General features: G+C 41.9%; 1 protein-coding gene across 2 annotated transcripts; it reads left to right on the top strand.

Moving 5' to 3' along the window:
* Nucleotides 1-1,982: 1,982 nt before the first annotated feature.
* Nucleotides 1,983-23,403, top strand: pkn2a (protein kinase N2a). 2 transcript variants are annotated; one of them, XM_027285198.1, is made up of 23 exons: nt 1,983-2,390; nt 7,997-8,161; nt 8,544-8,679; nt 12,175-12,329; nt 14,677-14,806; nt 14,922-15,067; nt 15,327-15,540; nt 16,589-16,774; nt 16,938-17,047; nt 17,178-17,321; nt 17,430-17,505; nt 17,742-17,898; nt 18,014-18,140; nt 18,552-18,688; nt 19,088-19,163; nt 19,382-19,473; nt 19,610-19,786; nt 19,963-20,025; nt 20,123-20,199; nt 20,403-20,545; nt 20,793-20,900; nt 21,045-21,125; nt 21,358-23,403. In XM_027285198.1, exons 1-23 carry the CDS (start codon nt 2,370-2,372, stop codon nt 21,559-21,561), a joined length of 2,925 nt encoding a protein of 974 aa, XP_027140999.1. In that variant the 5' UTR covers nt 1,983-2,369; the 3' UTR covers nt 21,562-23,403. The 2 variants fall into 2 exon arrangements, with proteins under 2 accessions (XP_027140999.1, XP_027141000.1); XM_027285199.1 differs by lacking the exon at nt 1,983-2,390 and adding an exon at nt 2,434-2,452.
* The last annotated feature ends 92 nt before the right edge of the window (nt 23,404-23,495 follow it).

Raw genomic sequence — 23,495 nt, 5'->3', positions numbered from 1 at the left:
TTATGTACATAGCAACACATAAAACAGCAACACGCCATGTTATCTCCATTCTTCCCCTCCCACATCACAACACTCAAACACCATCATCATTGTTAAACAGGCCATATCGATCCATAAATGAAAGACAATACCATGACGTCCTGTCTGAAGCACCTGTCTTTAGTCAGGCTCTGGAGAGCGTCACTATGGAGACAGAAACAAAGAGTAGACCTTTCTGGGGTAGAGCTTAACAGGACCACATAATTCATAAGTCTACCCAACAAGGCCTCTGCTATATTTATTATGTGGACAACGCTCAGTTTATGAATGAGGGCCCGGCATTGTTGTCCACAGTGATAAATATCTGTGACACCACGCCATAAGCACAGAGAGTTCCCAGTCTCTGAGACATATGGCTTGTGATGACTGTGTCCCTGTGCGTTATGTAATGCAGCAGTAAGTCTTCTCACCAAGGTGTGACATGTCATGCACTGGCCCCAGTGGAGAAGAGTTCAGTGTTCAGTCCTGTGGTTTGTTCACAGCAGTTCCTCCCCATCTATCTGGCTTGGCAACACAAAAGTAAACTGTGACTGTTATTTAGTATAAAGCACCTTTTGTTAGCATTGCAACTCTATTAACAGCAGGTTTGTACAGTGTCTGCATGATCCTTATGAATTAACTTATAGTTTGATGATCAATATTGACAAGTCATCTGAGGTACAGTCTTATTCTAGTTCAGTTTGATGGCACTTTTATTTTAGTACAGTATTTCTATTTTGTGCCACTCTATACTTCTATTTTACTACATTTGAGAGGGAAATATACTTTTTTTTTACCCTATTAAAGTTTCTTTTCTTGCTTTACAAAACAAGGGATGCACTGTTATAGAATAAACTCTCCAACAGTAAGCAGTTGAAGTTATATCCACTCTGACCAAATATAAGTATGCTGCTCATGTTAATGTGTCTAATAATCAAATGTTACAGTATTTATAAACATAAAAAGCATTTTGGAAGGGAAAATTCTGATTAACTTTGTGTTTGAGAGAGAATTAATGAGTATATTTTGATCATAATATGTAATAATAATTACTACTAAAATTTAGGCATTCAGGATTTTACTTGTTATTGAATATTTCAATAACAATATTGCTGCTTTTACTTAAAGATAAATAATCTGAGTGCTACAATGTCTGTACCTGTTGGAGCCATTTAGTATAATCAGTATATTTATTTTTGATATTGTATAGAGACTTTTACTTGTAATTGAGTATTTCTTTTATTTTTTAACTAAATGCCTATTCATAATTGTACACATTTTAAATGTAGACAGCTGTTTTGTCTGCAAACAAACATAAAAAAAAATTGATATAGAGTTGGTGGCAGTGGTTTGAGCCAAGATGAGGTAATCTTCTAGTTTTGGCACCAATAAAAGGATATGGATATGCAAACTTCTCTATTTTCCATTGCACCACCAGGAATAACTCCTATAATATAGTACAATGGGCCTGTAGTAAACCAATATTCAAAATGTCATGAAACCCTGCCAGGTATGAAAATGTGTGTGACTTCTAGTCTGTTTACAAATTTGTTTCACTCGTGTTATTATTACTTGTTTTTAATTCGCAGATTAAGTCTTTCCAAAGTGGATCATAAATTAGGATATGTCCCCCTTTACACACTTCTTCCCATATTTCCTCTTTAGCAGTGACATTCATCTCCAGCTTCATCTGTTCTTTTCACTTTGAAGTATTTCTTGACATGTGTGATTGTAAACATAAATGCATTTGGGACATCAACGGTGCTTTTAATAAAGCAAAGTATCTCAATACTGACTAAAATGGCACATATCCAAGGAGTTTCCTTTGTTTGATTTTGAATTTGAACACACTCTTAACTCGATTTAAAGCATCCTGACTTGACATTAATGATTATTTTTCATGTTTATGTTTACCCCAGGATGATTTCAGGCTCCGAGCATGAGGTAAGGCCAGCCTATATGAAGTTGTGGATCACGTGTGTGTTAACTGTCCGGGCTGAGAGCAGCCCCACCAGCAGCAGCAGCGGCGGCACTGCAGCTCCTCTGGGCGGACTCTTCCACTGTAACCACCGCCTCTTTCTCCAACTGCACTGGGACAGATTTATGCTTCAGCTTTCTTATTTATGAGCACCAAGTCCACCCCCCCAGGACCCCTCTAGGACGGTGTGACCGCGTAAATGAAGTGTGAAGACGACATGGGAAGCCCCGTGTACCCGAGATGACCGATGATTTGGTCCAAATAATCACTTCTTTTTGTCGCCAGAGAGGGAAACTTAAAACAAGGCTTGTTTTTGGAGTTCCACCTCCCCTCCTCTCTCCCCGTAGGATTTGATTCAAAGGCGAAAACCAAGATGGCCGCCGATTCCGTGCAGGTAGGAAAAGTTGACAACTGTTGCGAAAAGTGCACAAACTTCTTCCCGGGGGTCAGTTACAGGTTAGCGAACTGTTTAATGTCATTAAAGTCGAGCCGCTGTGAGTGTGTGGTGTTGTATTTAAGTGAAGGGCCTCTGCTAGAGCCCAAAGTGTTGTCTGGGAATTATCCATGGATTGAGGCCTGGGAAACAATTATCCAAACTTACTTATCCCGAAAGTTTCAAACCGGCAGTTATAACCGCCAGCTGCTGTGTTAATTAATGTAACGGTCGTTATTGTTTAAACGTTAGACGTTAATGTTGCTTTGCGTTGAGTCAAGTAACGGCTGTTAAACGTTAACGTACAGCTCTGGAGCCTAACGTTAACTTAACCTGTGTTCATTTGAAGAAAATAAACAGTGTATTCACGTATTGTTGACGCTCTGTTTTATAGTTTTAATATGTAAATAAGTTTTATACTGTATTATTATTATTATTATTTTTTATTTTTTTTAAATAAGAGAGCAAGTGTTGCCTGACGTAAAGTTAAACACGTTACAAACCTGATGTATTTGAACGCCTCGCAAGTCCGTAAATGTCTCAGCCAGCATGCAAATACACTTAAAAAAAATGTTTATTTATTTATAAATATGTATATAAAGAGGATAGTGTGAATGTAAGTCTTACATGTGTCGTTATTCTCTATGAACAGTCATGACTCACTGATTAATGTGGTTTCACTTGAGTGACGTCAGACCTGAAATACATATTTCTGTTATAAATGATGTCCAAAGATAAACTTTAACCAATTAAAGTTTAATCACCTGTTGCTTTTTACCTCCCCTAAAATGTCTCCATGTTCATATCGATACCAGCCTGATCACTCAGACACTGTTAGCCATCTTTATTGTGGGGAAATAATAATACTCCAAAATAAAAGTCTAAACCTGTGAAGTGTTAGTTTTCTTATGGGGCTGAAACTGAGCACTGCAACAGGTGGTGTTGACCTGTTGCCTCAGTGATGCTTTTGCTGAACCAGTTTAATCATAAAATGGCTTATAATGTTAACACACAGGTGTTTGCTCAAATGCTTTATCTCCTCCATGTATGGACAATATTTTCCAACATGGGTTTTAAAATCAAATCGTCACTCTAAGTCATATTTAACACTGTAGTCGGAACACTGTATGCTCATGGCAAAGCAGGTGTAGGCTACAGCAGCTGTTTCCTGCTCGAATATGAGCACATAAACGGATAAAGATGTCCTTTTGTTTGGGATATCATCACAATATTTGGTAATGTTTATTATAAAGCTGGTCGGTAAGCCTGGCAAAGTAATGTAAAGGTACACTATTTCATCATCAACGCTTGGGTGATAATCACTGAGCTGATTAGTTATGAGAATATTCTACTGATATGTATGTAAATCATGATGAGGCAATTTTGGATGCATATTCCCCTATAAATCTATTAAAAATTAAAACACGTCGTACAACTGTTCTTCAATACTCTTTCTGCTTTATTTCGTGTCTTTATGATAGAGGTAAAATGTACAATAAACTAACCAGGCAAATAACCCAAATTATATACTTTCTATAAATATCATTACTGCTAAAGTAATAACTATATTATTTAAATGAAAGGATAGATGCACAGAAGATTCACTACACAGAGTAATATTATTGCATCTATAGCGTGCAGTGCTTGTTCTCTGGTTTAAAGGTAAAAACGTAATGCATGCATTGTTCCCATATTTGGATTGATCATGTTTGTTAACCTAACAATAACATAAGCCCAGCCCTATGTTATTTTCCTGAATGAAAAAATCTGGAAGTCATGCTTTCACTTCTATGTTTAGCCAGGGGGAACCAAGCCTGCTAAACTTTAACGTATTTTACCACGGTGGATTATATGGTGTGGAACCAGATCAACTCAGCAGGACAACAGGTGCTTCGGCGCAGTTTATCGCTCGCTCTCCGTTGTGACACTGCAACGCCACTTTTTCTGGAGACACAATAAATTTGCTGTGTGTGTCCGGCTCCGAAATGACCATTAACATTGACCCGAAGTGCAAGACATTACCTACAGTTTGACTTGGCATGGGATATGTCTAGGGCTCGTGTGAAGGCTGCATTTGTAGGATCTGTGTTTATTAGCCTGTGGTGCTATTTCTGGTCGCAGCAGAGCACCAGGCTGTGGCCAACACTCTGCAGCCAGCTGCAGGGGTAAGACACGGCCTCGGTGTCAGGTTGTAGGCCGAGATAGGCTGTGCACTGAAATGGCAAGGGCTTGGCTTTTTAAGCGTAAGCCTGGATAGTGCCCTCAACTTTTCCATTGTCCTATTGTCTGAATGGTGCTCTTGTTGTTGGACTTGGGGCTTTCAGGCTTAAAGAGCAAGTTAACCTGCTTAAACTTGAGGCTCAGACCTAATGTTTGCTTTTACTTCACAGTTTCCTTTCATGTCTTAGTCACTGGAAGAGCCCTTTAACAGGTTCAGCATGTGTAGGTAACAGTTGCCCAACCTTTTTGCGAGTGTATTAGCAACAGTTTTATTAAATACAGGCCCTAGATGGCAGCATATTTTTTTTGTAACATTTAATAAAACGTGTAGCTACAAAGGTTTTAGATGCAGTCTTTTCATTTGTTGTGAGCCTTGAACATTTCACAGAGCTGCTAGCAGAGCCACACTGACAAGAACAAGTTTCCTCCATCCATCAGAAAGCGTATGCATTGTGGTATGAGTGGAAACATTTGCTTACAATTCCTTCCTCACTCATCTTTGAACCTAATATGTCTCGAGACTCGGCGTGGCGTCACTCCCCCTGACAGAGCAATATGTTCGAGCAGCAAGACATGATAAGGGCCATTCAGGTAAAAGAGCAACTCAAGGAAGTATTGCACTTGGAGAGAAACAAGAGGTGAAACTAATTCTGTAAATGAGCGCTTGCTGTCTGGATATAGTTTCTTTGTTTGATCTCAAATTAAAGCGCAGGCCTTGTGGGTCTACTAGCTGATTTATTTCCCCCTTATCTGATCGGCCTTTCATGGATTTCCTTGCATTGTTGCGCAGTAAAATAGGCCCTTTTTGGGTGTCCTCATGCTGTCCTCATAGCACATTGGGCAAACACGGCTACAGTGCAAACAAGTTTTTCAAGGCAGTGAGATGAAGAAGAGAGCCCCCCCCCCCACCACACACACACACACACACACACTATTCTTCCACTTCCAGAAGTTGTGACCTCCATTTTACCTATGAGTCATCAAGGGGCCGCTGGACCAGGATATGTGCAAACTATAGTTTCCTCTGAAGTGAGCACCTATAGAAGAGAGTGAGGGGGATTCAAGAGGGTTGAATGAGAGTATGCCTGAGCCTGTGGAAATCCCTTATCTTACCTAACATGCATTTCCCCAGCATAAATCTTATCAGTCAAAGTTAGAGGAGATGATTCAAGGTTTCCTTCAGGTAACCGTTTAGCTGAGGCACTCAGATCCTGATGCAACATGTTGTATGATCGATCTAGTTGGTAGATGAAGGCCTAAAGAATAACCACTGAATATGATCCACTGTGTGAAATGTGTCCTCTCCTCTAGGAAAGTAGGTGGATGTGGCCAACCCCCGGTATTAAACATTGTGGGTAACCCCCCCCCCCGTAATCTGTGAAACAGCAGCATTGATGAAGGACAGCACAATGGCAGCTTAGCAGGGTTCATTCCTGGTGAGACATGAGCATCACCCTGTACTCTGTCTTGAACCCTCAGTTGTTGGGTGTCAGAACTTCTCCTCCACCACACAAGATGCTTTCCAGCGGGGGGGTGAGGGGCCACAATGAACAGCCAGTGTTATGTTTTTGACGTGGGTTAATTTTAGACACAGTCCCGCTCCCTGGAGTGAGATTAGGTCCCATTCTGGGCTGCTCTGACCTCACAGAGTTAGAAGCTAAGAGGGATTTGGCTGACGCTGCTCAGACGGTTTATCTTCCCTGTTGATGTCAACGGTCTGCATGAGAAAGACGGCGCAAAAAGGGAGAGAGAGAGAGAGACAGCTGTAGAAAATTGGATACTTGTGAATGAATGTGGCTTTGGACGGAGCCTCTGCCAGCCACGGTGTAGCCTAACCTTTGTGGCGGAGGATATCATCCGACCAGACAACAGAACTTCAGTGGAGTTTGTGTAATGATAGTTTAGCTGGTCAGCAGAACATGCGCGTACTGGTTGGTTCAATGGATCTCGAGATGGAGTTGACTGAAACTGATGAAGTTATGGTAAGGCATAAAGATCAATGAAGCTTTGAGGTTTTATCCTGTTGACTCAAACTTACCATCTTCCCTTTTGGCAGATGTAATTATAACAGTAGCCCACTAAATTGAAGCTAATTGCATTAAGCCTAAATGTTAGTGAGTGTTTGGTCTGACTGCTTTCTTAAGTAAAACTTAAAAATTGAATAGTAAAGTCTTGATGGCTTGAATGCATCAATATGCAGATCCAGTGGTGGTCACAGAGTGGTGATGTGCTGTTTTTTTCTTTTTTTTTTTTGCACCTCATTTTATGAATGGAATAAGCTGATTTCCACACTCTTAAACTCGGGCACAGTTCCAGAGGCTTTCGCAGGGCGGCGAGGTCTGGTTCACCTTTACATTCGACACATTCAGGTGTTATCAGGAGTCAGTTACAAAGCGATTTGAATGAGTGCACTTTATTACACTGAAAAAGGCCACAGATGTTGAATAGCCACGCGTATACATACCTAACCGAGCAAATATTAGTACCTATGCGAGGGCACGCTTTATATTTGGTTTGCAAGTTTGAGCTGTAACGATGAAAACGTTAAAATGTAACAATATAACACATGTAAAAGTTTATGTCAGAAGATATTTTCAGCCCGAAGATCTTCAGATTGATGAACTGTGTAGTGACATGGAGTAAACTGATTATTCGCGGTCACACTAAGTCACAGCCATATGCTGTGATCAACTAGTGGAACGTCACCGGTGCCACCATTGTATTGATGATGAACTTTAAAGCTGCAGCCGTTCAGGAAGTGCCTTCTAATCCCTCTTTAGTGAAGGTGACGGCTTCAAGGATGCAGGTAAATGTTGACTGACAGCAACACTGCAGCCGGTTCCAGCCAGCTCTGAACCGTATGAAGATACTTTCAGCACCTTCATGATTTCAGATGCACTCTTTGAAGTAGTTTGTTCAGGATCAGGTGGCACTGACTTCACACCAATTTTGTTATTATGAAACGCTTTGTGACTGCTGGGCTGTAACTATCTCTGTAGCTCCTCCTCTGTTTATCACTTCCTTGCTGCTGTCGTAAGCTGGCACTCATGACAAAATGGAAATGCATGCAAATGTGTTTATGAGGAAATAGCTGAAGCTGTTTTGAAACATGACAAGTTGGTGCAGCGCTTTCTGTTCTAACAGTTTGTATTGATAAGTCGTGTCAGTTAAATGCTACTCAAAAAGTGCCAGTAAGCACAGTCTATTTGTTTACTGAGTCACTGACCTCTCCATGTCCTCTCCTCCTCTTTGTCTGCTATCCCATTTTCCTCATCCTACTCCCTTGCTGACCTCCTCTAAATTACATTCTTCCTCTCATCTCCTCTACTTCTGCTGTCCGCCCTCAGGGGGATGCCAGGGGCCAGCTGGTGGCGGAGCGACTGGGTCTGGGACACAACCTGGACCTGTCTGACACAATGGTCCAACAGAAGCTGGATGAGATCAAGGAGCAGATCCGCCGCGAGATCCGCAAAGAGCTGAAGATCAAAGAGGGTGCCGAGAACCTGCGAAAGGTAAAATCACAGAATGTGTTTCAAGTCTTTAAACTTACATTACTCATAAGTAGCTGAAATAAAATGATCAAAATTGAGGAGGATGAAATATCCCGACTTTTAGTCCCTAGTATGATTCAGTTTTCAAAACCACTGTATCCTACATTTCCCATAATGCAACGAACAGCATTTTTCTTACACCCTGGTAAATGCTGTTGAACTCCATGCTCCCAGTTTGTTGGCCGAGCTGACAAAGACTTAACTCCCTCAGTTTTCACAGATGATAAATACTCTTGTGACTATAGTAAACTGAAACTCATGATTGAAACTGGTGAACATTTCCTTTTTTAAATCTTAATGAAAACATTCTGATGCCACCTCCACTCTCCTCTCCTTTCATCAGGTCACCACAGACAAGAAGAGCCTGGCATATGTGGACAACATGCTGAAAAAATCGAACAAGAAGGTTGAGGAGCTTCACCAGGAGCTGCAAGAGCTCAACGCTCACATTGTGGTCAAAGACCCTGAAGAACTGCTAGGTAACAACAGAAACACGACTGCAAAGCAGTTCCAGAGGATTCAGTAAACATTAACCAAGTAGTAAAGACAGCTGATGTAAGCCAACACTATACTAAACCTAACTACCGTACACATAAAGCGGGCTGAGAGGAACAACACAATGTTTGTAGAGGAGCAGTGGTCTTTCAGTGACATTTGTAATGGGTCACTTCTTATAGATGTATGCGTCTACAGCCAGATCTATAAATAAATCTGTATTTATAAGTAGATTGTGCTTGGCTGGAAGGTTTTTCCTGCTGCCATTTCCATGTGCTGACTGTTTTTTGCTAGCAAGACACATTATTTGTCACAAAATGGCATTCAGCCTCTCTTCCAATTATTGTCATCACCTCCTTAGCCCTCTCTTAAAAATACTGGCTTATTGCAAACGTAAAAACTGAGTAAATAATTTTGCCAACGCTGTCAGAACAGCACCTATATAAACACACACACACACAAACAGAGCACATTCAGTGTTTGGAGGTGACTCACTCTCCAGAGGCTGACATTGTTGCATTCCACATTCCTCCGACAGTTACAATGAGCTGTCGATTGTTCCCCTCCGAGGCTGTTGAAAGCCTGCCCCTGTGCGTTTGTCGACTACAATGGAATTTGGAGAGAGTTAACCACAACAGCAGTGTCCGTTCCATATAGTTTTGTTACAGAAGTGGCCTTATGTAGTATTTGTTGGTGGCGAGTGTCAGTGAATTTAGGAAGAGAAGGAATGACGTTTGTCTGCCTGTTGCCATCATGTCCCCCCGGTTCAGTTGACATTAGGAAGTAGATGAGGAGAGATGTGTGTGTGTGCTGGGGGAGTGAAGGGAGGCTGTCTTGGTAAATGGTTATCTTAAGTAGGAACAAATTTAGCCTGAATTGGTGATTCTCTATCAGATGAACGAGGGCTTTCTTTTTGAGTGACGCGACGGCAGCGGAATGTCGCTGGCCATCGCAAAATGATAGAGAAGGGACTGAGAGCGGCTCGGCTCAGCGGTCATGAGACGACTCGATGAAATGCACTTTAGCTCTCGAATCCGCAAGAGACTGCACTTGTTCCCTGAACTAGGAGGAAGGAGTTGCCCTGCCTCTGCGAGAAGCCAGAATGTGTTTTTTGTTCCAGGAGAAAGTTAGAGGGGGTTCTGGTTATTCTCCGACAGTCAGCTAAGGCCAGAAATGGACCGACACTCACTCAGGAACCGTCTAGAAGCAGCAGCAGCAGCAGCTCTGACACGGGGTCACCAGTGAAGTCCTGCTGTCATACATTATCTCATTCATAAAGAGGCTTGAATACAAGTCCAGACTGTTTTCCTTCCAGTCATCGTATCACATATCAAATGACAAGCCCCTAAGCCGGTATTCAGTCCAGCTCTCCAAATCATGATGTAATTGTTTAGAGAGTATTGTTAGCGCGTTGCTCGTTGCCTCCTCATCAGATACAGAGGAGGTTAATCTGAGGGAGGGTTCCCCTTGTCCGCTGTCCAGCAGTGACTCAGCCCTGCAGCTATTCGGTAGCTCAGTATCTTGTCCTCGGGCCCAGCGTGGGCTGAAGGAGGAGAAGGAGGGGTGGGTTTCTTGAATTCTTGGCTGGATGTGACCTTGACCAAAACACACACACACACACACACACACGCAGAGGAAAGCCCCGAACGTAGACTGCATGACATAAGCTACACTTGTGCACGTGCAAGAAAAGTGATTTTCTGATGACACTGACTTAATGTGATTTTAAAGTAATCACTGCTGTGCCACAGACCCTTATTATGCTTTGTTGATTTCATAAATGATAAAGTCAGTTTTGCCCCAAGCCCACTCTGTGTTTAGTGTGTGTGTGGTGTGTGTGTGTGTGTGGATTGCCTCAGGATGGCTAACATCCTCCCTTCCTGCTCAACAAAAACCTCAGCAGTGATGCTCTCTCATCTTATTAAAGTCCATTAGATGAATCAGACCTTCAGTTCAAAGAATCACATGCTCCTTTGCCCGTATCACACAGGTGTTCAAAAGAATCTTTTAGACACTGTTTTGATGAAACATTCAGATTGAATGAATCACAGACCTGCCTGCTGGTTATTGTTATCTGTGTTTGGCAGCTTCAACCAGAATAACTGATTTTCCTCAGCGTTGTTATTTTAAGGTAGTGCCAGGAGGACTCGAGACACCTTCAGGGGAATCGGATATTATGTCATGAGTTTAAGTCCTATACATTATATGATTCTATTTTGTTGGTCCGAGTGAGAATACATAGTATTGCATAGTATACAGAGTATTGCCTGTGTCAAGCGTACACTTACGGACCTTTCCGAGAGAAGTTGCTTTATGACACCATAGACTCCGTAACTGAACTTGCAAGTCAAGTCAGGAGAAGTCAGGCAGGTTTTTTTTGCCCACTTCACATGCGCGTGTGTGTGTGTGTATGTGTGGGAATGTTTTGTGCTGCAGTGATCAGTGCGGGGAGGGCTTTTTCACTGCACCTTTTCGAGTCCAGACACGCCAAAAAAAACCCAAAACGGTGAGCTCATCACCAAGAACTGTGGTCCAGCTCAGGGAAATAGATGGCACCTATCTTCATTTTCACTTTGTGTGTGTGAATGCATAAAAAAACTCAAAAGGCTAAACATATATCGGCCCAGTCACAGCAGCTTTTGGGGTTAAGAAGTTCATTTTTGATGTGAAATTGACATTTTAATGGATCTATGTTGTCCTACGTGTTCGCAGCATGTTTTCATTGTGCAGTAATGTCACCGCAGTTGTAGTAGTTGTCTGCGTGTTCACACTTGTTTTTTTGTTTTTTTATGTTCCTCAGAATAGAGACAGCCGCAGGGTTTCCCTCTGCTGTTGAAATTTGAAAAGACTTCGCGAGAGATCCATTGAGATAACAGAAAATTCCCCTGAATTAGCAGTGATTGGCTTTAATATCAAAACATCGTACCAAATTAAATTCAAGTCAAACTGAGTATTTGTACGCTCTGAGGTTAACTTTTTGATGTAATCACATGTTTCTCTTTTCTGTGTCTGCGTGATGAAGTCAAAGAGTTATAAACAAGACACATCCACTATCTGACATCACTTATTGATCTGAAATTCAGCTTTATGTCCGATCTTAATGCCGTCGTTGACTCGTCAAGGTAGTTTTGTGTTGAGAGGGAGAGTCAGTTGTAGTCAGTTGTAGTCTTGCGCTAACACACTTCATCATATTATAAACAGCAGAGCTTTCTGGGTACATTATGTGACCACTGAAGCTGCTATGACGTGTTTTTGTAAGCAAAGTTGCAGGTCGTTTTATGCCGTGCTGCAGGAGTGTTTAGCTAAACTTCAAAATGGATGTCAGCCAAAAATAGCACATGCATGCTGAGGTACTATTTACAGTCAGTGTATATTTGTGACAAACTCCAGGAGTAGCGTATACAGAGTCGTATATCTGTGGTTGTTTCCAAAATGTCACGAGGTTGCAACTCATGCTCTCTTTTTCTGTCTTTACCCAGAATGCCCTTTGACCCCAGACACACCCAACAGCGAGGCGAGAATGTGCACCAGCAGCAGCCGCCTGGCCGCCCTGAAAAGGCAGAACGACATTGAGCTCAAGGTCAAACAGGGTGCCGAGAACATGATTCTAATGTACTCCAACGGGCCCTCCAAGGTAGGATTCAACGGGAGAGAGAGAGAGAGGGAGAGAGGGAGGGAGCGTTCACCTGACTTTCAGGTTCGAGCTGGTTCATGTCAGGCTGCCAAGTGTGTACAGTCAGACACATCACTTGTTTTGTATTATCGGATGATTCCAGTTTGAGATGAGCTGGGTTTGGCTTTTGTACATCTGTACATCTGGCAGCGTCGTGACATCACCAAAAAAAATTCTAATTGGGCAAGAAAGCGGAGCAGTCAGACAGTAATAAAGGTTTTAAACAAACCCTCATGTGAGCTGAACTTATTTAGAAAACGAGGGTGAACGGTAAAATTATGACCAAACCAACAGTTGTTAAAAAAAAATAAAAAATCCATCAGTTTACAAACAGTCACAATTTACAAATCAACCTCCTGGTTCAACTTTGAATCACTTGCCAGTTTTCCCTCTGCCATGAGGGATTATCGTTATAAACAACATTTCTGTTCTGTGTGTGCTCACTTTCCATTTTACCCCCCAGTGGTTTAGATCAGTCAGTCTTTCTTCACTTTTTTGGCTTGCATGAGTTTGTACAGTTTGGAAAATGGTTGATTTTATATGTTTTCAAGGTTAGGAATATCATTGAATATCGTTGAATTTGAATATAGGCTTTGAAACATGCCTGATTTTCATCATAATCTTTGTTTCTTCTACACAATCACTCCTGTAAACCACGGAACAAAGTAACAATTGATTGCTGTGGGTATAAAGGATTTTTTTAACCGATATTTTGTTGCATTTATAGTAACAATTTAGATGTAACGATAAAGGCGGATTGTTTTCTAGATTAATCGTTTGGTTTCTTAAATGTCAGAAGATCTTGAATAATGTCCATTCCAGTTTTGCCAAGGTGATGTTTTGAGGCAGGAAGTTTTGTCCAAAACCCAAAGATAAAACCCAGGAAAAACATAAATGATTTGTGATTATTTTTAGGGCGATCGACTAATTAATCATTGCCGCTCAACTTGAAAGTGCTTGAATTGTACTCTGCATAAACTGCATGAACCCTGCTTAAGCCATGACCATAATCTGTTTCATAATCTTTAATAATCTGATGTAGGTGCGCCTGCCTTACATTCACCACAATTTGAATTTGCTTCATTTTCCAGAATATTTGGAAATCTTTGTTTCCTAAACATGCAAATCCTCATTAATGTACATACTTTAATGGCTGTTTTCTTTTGATCTTGCTGACTACAACCCGCGCACCAACCTACAACATATGCACCAAGGTTAAAGAGTTTCCAGAGTCTTTTTATAAAGGTACTGTATGTACTTAATGACATGAAAACTGGAGTGAGCGAGCTGGTTTCCAGTCTGCAGATGGTAGAGTGATACATGTTGGCTTTTACAGCTTCACTGTAGGGGAGGAGGAAACATGAGAAGGCGCTGACACATGCTGTGTGTCATATGCACCGCTGTTTGTTCACAAAGCTCGTACGGTCCTTGTGGAGAGAGGAAAACTATAATTTAGTTGGGAGGTGTGTGTAAGTCACCGGGACTAATAACAGCTGGAGCACCGAGAGGCGCTCAGGCTCATCTTGGCTCCTGTGTCTGTCAGTAGTAATTGAAGCCACTTTGTAGTGGACGGTTTAGTGTAGTGTAGGGTTTCATGTCAACTTTGCTCTTCATCATATGATTGAGTGGATACATGAGGGCACATTTTACTCAGGAGAACATGAAGCTCTTTGAGTTTTGTAGAGGTACCTGCAGAGCTGCTGTGTGTGTGTTTGTTGTACAGTAACTGACTAAAAAACTGCCACATGGCTCCCACTGTCTGACCAGGGGAGGTCACAATGTCTTGTAAGCAACCTTCCCAAGGTCAGACAGACAGACATACGCACCTTCCAGTTGGAAATAGTCCTGTCCTGATGTCAGAGAGGAAATGCCTGTTGGACAGAGGTCCTTCCTGTGTGCGGCGCCATCAACAACCACTGATTTAAACTTGAGAGGAATTCTGGGTGGAGTTTGCTTACTTCTTGTGTGTGTGTATGTGCGTACACATGTGTATGTGTGTGAGTGTGTGTATTTGCACGTATTCGAGGGTCAGCAATTACAGCGTACAATGAGATTCCACCTTCTTTTTCTGATGAATAAGATTTTCCATGTGGTCACTCGTTCTTTAACTCCAATTAAGGGCATGAACTGGCGTCCTGGCTGTTTGTGTAACATGCTCACAACAACAAAACACTAAGTGTTGAAGGATGACGTGCAGTTATTTTACTCAGAAGACAAAACATTATTTAAAAGAAAACATTTGACTCATTAATTTATATCAAAGTATGTTTCATTTCAGTGATTGTTTCATTGTTAATTATGTCCGTAGGATCGTAAGTTGCTAGCGACTGCCCAGCAAATGCTTCAGGACAGCAAGACGAAGATCGAGTTCATCAGGATGCAAATCCTCAAGGCCAGCCAGGCCAACGAGCTGAGCTTCGAAAGCAATGATGTGATGGGTGAGCCTTCGCCCGCATTCATTGATATTATTTTTCATTTTATTTTTATTTTTTTTAGAAATAATAAGAGAAATCACGTCTAATTAAAAGAATCATGTCCTCCCTTGTCCTCCAGACAAGCCCATCATCAGCCCGCTGGACCTGCGGGTGGAGGAGCTGTGTCACCACGCCAAGATAGAGTCCGCCGTGGCCGAGGGAGCCAAGAACGTCATGAAACTCCTGGGCTCGGGAAAAGTCACAGAAAAAAAAGCACACTCGGAGGTAGATGTTTGAGAGTTGTGTATACAGTGATGGTTTAAAACTTTCATCACTTTCGACCTGATGCAAGTTTCATGAGCTTTAAATGAAACTGATCCCTGCACTGCTGCTGTGCTCTACTAAAGTAAAACGGGCCATGTAATTGATGTTTCTCTCTTTCCATCCACCTTCCACCTCTACTATTTTATTTCCTCCCACCCCCCTTTGCTTCCTCTGTACTTCCTCCCCTCCTCTCTCTTTCTCTCTCTCACTCTCTGTCTAGGCCCAGGCTCGTTTTAATGAGTCCAGTCAAAAGCTCGACCTCCTGCGATACTCCTTGGAGCAGCGCCTCAACGAGTTGCCTAAAAATCACCCTCGCAGCAGCAGCATTGTGGAAGAGTTGTCCCTGCTGTCCTCACCGGCTCTCAGTCCCAGATCCAGCATCATCTCCACACAGAACCAGTATAGCACCGTGACTAAACCCGCCGCACTCACAGGTAAACCAGACAAAAGAGACACTGATGGCTACTGATTACACATAATAAACTCACTGTTTAAAACACACTCACTTAAATATTGGACACTGATGCATACGTTCCATTAATAGGGTCTTTCAGTAACACAGAAACATCAGCAAACATAAACAAAACATGGGAACCAACTAAGATATACATTTCTAACTCGACTGTGTTCGTTTTCTTCTTATTTATCGAGATACAATAACACCCTTGTTGTTTGTCTCCTGGATTTTGGGGAAAGTCTCTTTTTACTGTGTCTATTAATTGTTTCTGTCTAACATTTGTTAGTTAGAAACCAGAAAAGTTGCTCCAAGACTCAGGTCGCTTCTTATTACGACTTCTTCTTCTGTCATCTAATTGTCATCTTGCTGTTTGTTATAAATGTACATAAATTCATACATTCTCCCAAAATACGTGAATCGTTTCTCATGACTCAGAGTGTAGGGAGTGATCAGCATAATCTCCAACACTGCTGCTGAAGGTTTCTCTTTTATGTGAGGTGTGACTTTGGGGGAGAAACTATTAGTAAATGTGTGATTCTGTTACGTCTGTGCAATACTTGATATATTGAGAACATTTCATATTTTTTAGTAGACTGAACTACAACGTCTGAGCAGCTTTTTTGTTCTTGTGGAAAGAAAAGACATTACATTATGTTAACTTTGCTCTTTAATGACTTCACTTTCTCATGGCTTTCAAAACAACACTGTTAGCAACTGCATGACTTTCATTGATTTTCATTTGTCAACAAATCGTTAATTGTTACCGAGGAAACAGCTCGTAGGTCTGAGGTAGTCTACAGGTAGATTGGCAAACATTAACTGTCAAATCTGAACTCGACCAGTTTAACAGAAAAAAGCCTAACTTAGTAAACATCTAAATTTATCTTTTTAAGGAGACTACAGGCTTCTAACCAATACTATATACATAGACCAGTTTAAAACAAAACTGATAATAATCACTGAACTGTACGACTTGGACTAAGACAGATCGTGTGATATATGGATGTGTATCGTCTCACCTCCAGGCACGTTAGACGTCAGGCTCATGGGCTGTCAGGACCTTCTGGAAAATGTCCCAGGTCGTTCCAAAGCTGCATCCGTGCCGCTGCCCGGCTGGAGCCCCAGCGAGACACGCTCATCCTTCATTAGCCGAGCAAACCGAAACCGAGGCGTGAGCTCGCGGAACTTGACAAAGAGCGAGGAGCTCTCCAGTAAGTCGACCTGACCTCGTACACGAAACGAGTAGATACTGATTTAAAGATAGATTGATTACACTGAACGTGACATCATGTCTGTAATACTAGCTGAATGACAGACAGTCAGAGCATTTTTATATTCATCAGTACTTAGCAAATAACATGTATGTTTTCTTAGATGAGATCAGCGCGGTGCTGAAGCTGGACAACACAGTAGTCGGCCAAACAAGCTGGAGGTCGGTCAGCAACCAGGCCTGGGACCAGAAGTTTACATTAGAGCTGGACCGGGTAACACACACACACACACTTTTCTGCCCTTGACCTTCATTTGTGTTGTTGACTCTGTGTTGTGTTTGACACAGTCTGTGTGTTTCACATCTGTTTTTGTGTGTTTTTTGTGTGTGTGTCTGTCCTGCAGTCTCGTGAGCTGGAGATCTCGGTGTACTGGCGTGACTGGCGTTCACTCTGCGCTGTCAAGTTCCTGCGGCTGGAGGACTTCCTGGACAACCAGCGTCACGGGATGTGTCTGTACCTCGAGCCACAGGGGATGCTGTTTGCTGAGGTACACACACGCGCACACACACACACACACATTTATTGGCTGTCACTGGTGACAGTTGACAGGTCACATTGAACCAGCTCCCGGTCTAATCTTCTTTCTTGTGTTCAGGTGACATTTTTCAATCCCGTCATTGAGAGACGACCAAAGCTGCAAAGACAAAAGAAGATATTCTCGAAGCAGCAGGGTGAGTCAGCGTCACCTCAGAAGGTGTACTATTGTTATTCTCACACAAACATCAGAGAAACAAACAATTGTGTCTCTAATAATAATGACATACTGGTTCACTGAATACAGTTTTCATCTCTCTCCACATCAGTAGCTAGGTGGTTAAAGAAAAGGAGAAATTAATCTTGTTTTTCTCCTCCTGTCTTCAATAAACATTTCTTACCCTCTTCTTTTTTTTTTTTTCTTCTTCTTCAGGTAAAACCTTCCTGCGAGCCCCTCAGATGAACATTAACATCGCCACCTGGGGCCGCCTAGTGAGAAGAGCCATACCAACCGTCAGCACCAACTCCTTCAGCCCGCAGGCGGCTGAGACCGGGCCCAGCAGCCTGCCTGGTTCACCCACACCCAGCAGGTACTCAAACACACACACACACACACACACACACACACACACACACTCACTAACGCCCTATTAACTCGTAAAAGCAGTGTTTAAAAATCAGTTATGTACCTCTGCCCATACAAAGCGACCCGCTGGTGACCAAGCTGGACTTTGACAAAGAACCCACCCCAGGACCCAAACACTACCCGCCACCCGACAACATCCGAGAACCACTGGTGCAGGACAAGATGCCCGACAAGGAGGAAGTACAGGTACTGTGTTTAAAAAAAATCACAGGTATTAATGGATGGCAATGAGCTGACGTAATCACAGATGAAAAACGGTGATTTTGGTTTGTGTAAAGGTCAGACGAGAAACGCCTGTGTAGAGAATTTGACAGATGAGATAAAAAGGTAAATAAAGAGCATCAAAAGAAAAATCCACAAAATATTCTAAAAGTCTTCAGCATTTTTTGATCAGTCTTCTAATAAAAAGCCATGCTTTAATTAAAAATAAAACTTCCAATAAGACCTTATCGATTGTTCACCTCACTGTGTTTGTCACCTGTGGTCATCAGTAGATCTATATATAACTACAGAAGTGCTGGTTTAATAAAAAAAAAAAATACATCAAATTCTCCAACCTAAAATCTCTCCGTGCTATTGTTTCCATCCTTGCTGCAGGACGCGCTCGCCTCGTTTGACTTCTTGAACAAGAGAAACAGCATAGCGGTGAAGCCAGACCTGGACAGAGAGGTAGAGCAGGCGATCCAGAATTCAGATCTGGAGCTCACAGCCATCCAGAAAGACACAGAGATAAGGTATGAGAGAGCCACGTGCTTGTCTTGTTTGTGTTTAACTGAAAAGAGGTAACTGGAAGAACACAGTTATTTCTAGTCTCACGCCTGTGTGATACTGACACCGACAGTGCAGCAGTGACGGATTATAAAAACACATTTTGCTGGCAACCTGCCACCATTGTTGTTTTTTGTTGACACCTTTGTAGGTCTGTTCAGTTGTAATGTCCTGACATGCGAGTACACAGTGGAGCTGAAATAGTAACCTGAGTGTAAACACTGCCCCCTGGCTTTGTATCTTCATACTTCTCAGAGTTAACCATCACGTCGTCAGTTGCAGGCTGCTTCTGTATTTCAGACCACTCGCTTTATGCACGTCTCTCTACATTTAATTCACGATACACGTAATAATCCTTTTTTCAGGGAAGAAGAGCAGTTCCACTTCAGCCTCCAAGACTTCAAATGCGTGGCAGTGCTCGGACGTGGTCACTTTGGAAAGGTACATTTCATTTCATCATCCGGCATAGACCGATTATTTGATCTTCAGTTTGCTTCTTTATGTGACCAACAGTCCAAGCATTCATGTTTCTGAAGCTGCAACCAGGAAATGTTGGACATTTTTTGCAAAACTCAATCACTGATGAATTGACTAATCGCTTCAGCTCTGGTCCAACAGAACAAAGCTGGCAAAAAGCTGAAATGTGTCTCTTTCCTCAGGTGTTGTTAGCGGAATATAAAAGCACAGGAGAGATGTTTGCTATCAAAGCTCTGAAGAAAGGAGATATTGTGGCTCGTGATGAGGTCGACAGGTAAACGTTTTTTAAATGATTCAGTCAGAGGAGTCGTAAAGCGCTGACATGTCGTTCTTTGTCCTTGAGCAGACGAGGACAAATGTCATATTACCTGCTGCTGCCGTGACTCTCAGTCTTGTCCTCTCTTTGCCAGTTTGATGTGCGAGAAGAGGATTTTTGAGACGGTCAACAGCGTCCGTCACCCGTTCCTGGTCAACCTGTTTGCGTGTTTCCAGACGCAGGAGCACGTATGTTTTGTTATGGAGTACGCGGCAGGAGGCGACCTGATGATGCACATCCACGCTGATGTTTTCTCTGAGCCCAGGGCTGTGTGAGTGACCGGAGCTTTAACTCTTCTCATCAGTGTCTAAACCTGACCGTACACTGACACAACTGGCTTTTACACTCTTTGTATAATACTTTAATTCCTCCACACGAGTGTGTGTGTGGGGAGCTAATTAGCTGTATTTCTTCCTCTAATCAGCCGCGTGTTCTGTAATTTTGCAGATTTTATGCAGCCTGTGTCGTATTGGGATTACAGTTCTTACATGACCATAAGATTGTGTACAGGTAAGCACTTTGAGTAAAGTCGAGTCATTCAATTCAGCCCCACCTCTGTTAGGAGCATGAAAGCATCCAAATCTATTTATTATACTTCTTTCTGCAGAGATTTGAAGCTGGATAATCTGCTCCTGGATACAGAGGGATATGTAAAGATTGCTGACTTTGGGCTTTGCAAAGAAGGTAAAATGGAAAGCGACATTACACAGAAGGCATATTTTAACATAAGAGATCTCAAGAACATCACAGAGCTTCAAAATGAATATAAAACTGCCACCCTGAATATTCTGGACATATCCCCAAACAAGGATTCAAACACAGATAGCGATTTGTTGTTTCAAAGTAAGTTTGGTTCTTTTGTTAAAGCGTCTCTGTGTCTCTTTCAGGAATGGGTTTCAGGGACCGCACCAGCACATTTTGTGGCACGCCAGAGTTTTTAGCTCCCGAGGTTCTGACTGAAACGTCGTACACCCGAGCAGTGGACTGGTGGGGCCTGGGCGTCCTTATCTTTGAGATGCTGGTTGGAGAGGTGAGTGCATGTTCCATCAAGATGCTGAGGAATGATCCTGATTCCAAAAAACTCTGAACAAATGTAAATAAAAACAAAACGCATTAAATTCTTCAGTTTTCATTTGTTTGTGTCCCACCTTTATTGGAATCAGGGTTGTATAATTGATTTTACAGAAGCTCCACAAGCACTCAGTGATTGTACATTATTACATATTGTATATTTGTCATGTCTTCATATTTTTCTCCTTGGCACATCTTTTTTTCAGTCGCCCTTCCCCGGTGACGACGAGGAGGAGGTGTTTGACAGCATCGTCAACGATGAAGTCCGCTACCCACGGTTCCTCTCGACTGAAGCCATCTCCATCATGAGGAGGGTGTGTATTTAGACTGAGAGAGATTTTGAGCAATTTTTAACAACTGAATAATCCCAAAAAGTGAAAACTCTGCTTGTGTTTTATCCAGTAAACGAGCAGTGTGTTTAATATTTACTGTATTTTACGCTCCTCCTTTGTGCTCAGCTTTTGAGGAGGAGTCCAGAACGACGGCTGGGAGCAGGAGAAAGGGACGCAGAGGAGGTTAAGAAACATCTATTCTTCAGGGTGAGTAACAAAAACATAATTTACACTCAGATTTTTTTCTACTTGTGTATTTTTATTTATTTATTTGAAGGAAGAGTAAATGGGAAATGTCATTTTGATCAGTGAGCTTTTTTTTCAGTTTCAGTGTTTATTCTAAGCTAACCCACCCGGTGGCTGTAGCCTTATATTTAACAGACAGAAATGAGAGTGGTATCAAACTAACGCGAGCCTCTCTGTCTGTTTTTCTTGGCAGAACATGGATTGGAACGGACTCTTGGCCAAGAAGGTGAAGCCACCGTTTGTGCCGACCATTCAGGGCTCCAACGACGTCAGCAACTTCGATGATGAATTTACCTCAGAGGCTCCGATCTTAACCCCGCCCAGGGAACCCCGAGCGCTGAACTCCGACGAGCAGAACATGTTCTCTGACTTTGATTACATCGCTGACTGGTGTTAGCTTCACCTGACCCCCACCCCCCACTCTTATCAATCTACACACACACACATACACACACACAGACACTCACACACACTGTGAACCAACCAACACAGCAATGACTGTAGCTCACATCATTTTAAAACTTTCCTCTTCCCTGCCCAAAAAGTTGAGGTGGAGGAACAAACGTGGCTCCGCGAGCCTCCGGGCAAAAAACTCTGTGCCATTGACAAGAAACTCCAGAAACCCTCCTGAGGACGCCCACTTATTATTTTTTTTTTTAATCTACATGAAGAACTTTTTTTTTTTTTTTTTTAAGAAAAAGAAAACAAAACTGTCGTTGGAGAGTGAAGGAGGAAGGACGCTTCATCCTCCTGCACACGTCGCCGCCGTGTCCATTGTCTGACCACTGAGAATGTTTTTCATATGAACTCCGAGAAGACGGCAACATCACAATCATGTTATTCAGTGTCACTGTCTCTTTTTTTTTTTTTTGATCTGTACAGATTATATCCAGTTGTGTATTTTATTGTTGTTTTTTCTCTTTGATTACAAAGCCCTCGCCATAGCTTAAGGACATTTTTTTTATCTCACTGTAAAAAAAAGTTTGCCATTTTCTCCACGATCATGTCTCAAACTGGCATTCGGTGAATTTCAAGTGCTCAAAGCATTCGTCACTGAACGGTCAGCTACAACAACAAACATCTTGACTACTACTGCTGCTTCTTGACTTGAAATCCAAGTAAGAGTCTACATGTCTTTATGTCCACAAACTCGCCTGAAGCTTCCATATCTTCACACAATGAGACACTCTTTAGTCTAAAGCAGCTGTCCGTGCAGCGTTACATGCTGCTGCAGCTGTTAAATTAATCACCATCACTTAGTTTTATTTGGAAATTAGTTGATAATTAAAAATGCCTTCTGGGTAGAAGAAATAATGTAAAATATTTAATGTTTTTTTTTCAGTCTGATGTCCTCTAGTGCCATCAGACTGTGTAGCTTGAGGTTGAGATTCAGCTGAGCTCATTTCTAAATACCTAAGTGCAGCTTGGTGTTGCCCTGTCTTTCGGAGCAATAAAATCAAACCTGAACGTTGAATTTTCAGAGCCGAGTTCAGCTGGATCTCAGTTCATTATTTTGGTTTTCCTTTCCTCAGTGAACAGCTGGTTGTGGTGGACCTGACAGTGTTTTTTTTTTTTTGTTTGTTTTTTTCTTGATACCTCAAAGTGAAAACACTAAAGTGAGTGGCACGGTGACAGCTAACTAAAAACCAAAATTCATCCTGTCTCTCTTGAAGCAGCAGACAAACAAACTCTTCATGGTTTAAAAGAAACAAACATTGATGAACTGACGGTGCACACAGATGACAGATGAAACTCCAGGGCTGAGCTGTTTGTTGAAAACATTTAAATTTAGGTTATTTTAGGTCTCTTGTCAAAACGCTTCCCACACTGTTCTGTGATCAGTTAAACGTTTCATGTTCAGCTGACGACTCTGTTGATTTGCATGTTTATATAAACTGACTCAGACGTTGGAGACCTGTTGATGAATCACTACAGGGGAGGGCAGGGTATATTATATATATACATACTGTATGTACACAATTAAGCTGAAAGCACTAATTTTATCAATAGTTTTTAATTATCTACGTTTCTTAATGATGAAAATAGATTGTACAGAGTTTTGTTTTTTATTCTTTGCTTGTGCATGTTGTTGCCAGGACAGGCGAAAACTTTATGGATGGTACACCAATACTCATGTCACAACTGTTGCTGTTCAGCCCGGTGTATAAAAAGAGAAATGGCATTTCTGCAGTTGTTTGTTGCCCATCATGAATGCACAAATTAAACATTTGTAATAGTGGCTTTGCTCTTATTTGTACTCCTGACCTTCAACACATCCCGTTTATTATTTTGATTTGTTCACCAGTTTTGACATTCACACCTGTAACTGTA

The sequence above is a fragment of the Larimichthys crocea genome, chromosome XII, assembly GCF_000972845.2.
Source record: "Larimichthys crocea isolate SSNF chromosome XII, L_crocea_2.0, whole genome shotgun sequence".
Classification (NCBI taxonomy): Eukaryota; Metazoa; Chordata; class Actinopteri; family Sciaenidae; genus Larimichthys; species Larimichthys crocea.
This window is presented reverse-complemented; position numbering and strand designations above follow the sequence as displayed.

Coding starts and splice junctions, on each gene's coding strand:
- pkn2a (XM_027285198.1), top strand. CDS start 2,370: ATGGCCGCCGATTCCGTGCAG. Junction 16,775..16,937: donor AAAGAGCGAGGAGCTCTCCA/GTAAGTCGACCT, acceptor ATGTTTTCTTAG/ATGAGATCAGCGCGGTGCTG. Junction 20,546..20,792: donor TTGAGATGCTGGTTGGAGAG/GTGAGTGCATGT, acceptor TCTTTTTTTCAG/TCGCCCTTCCCCGGTGACGA.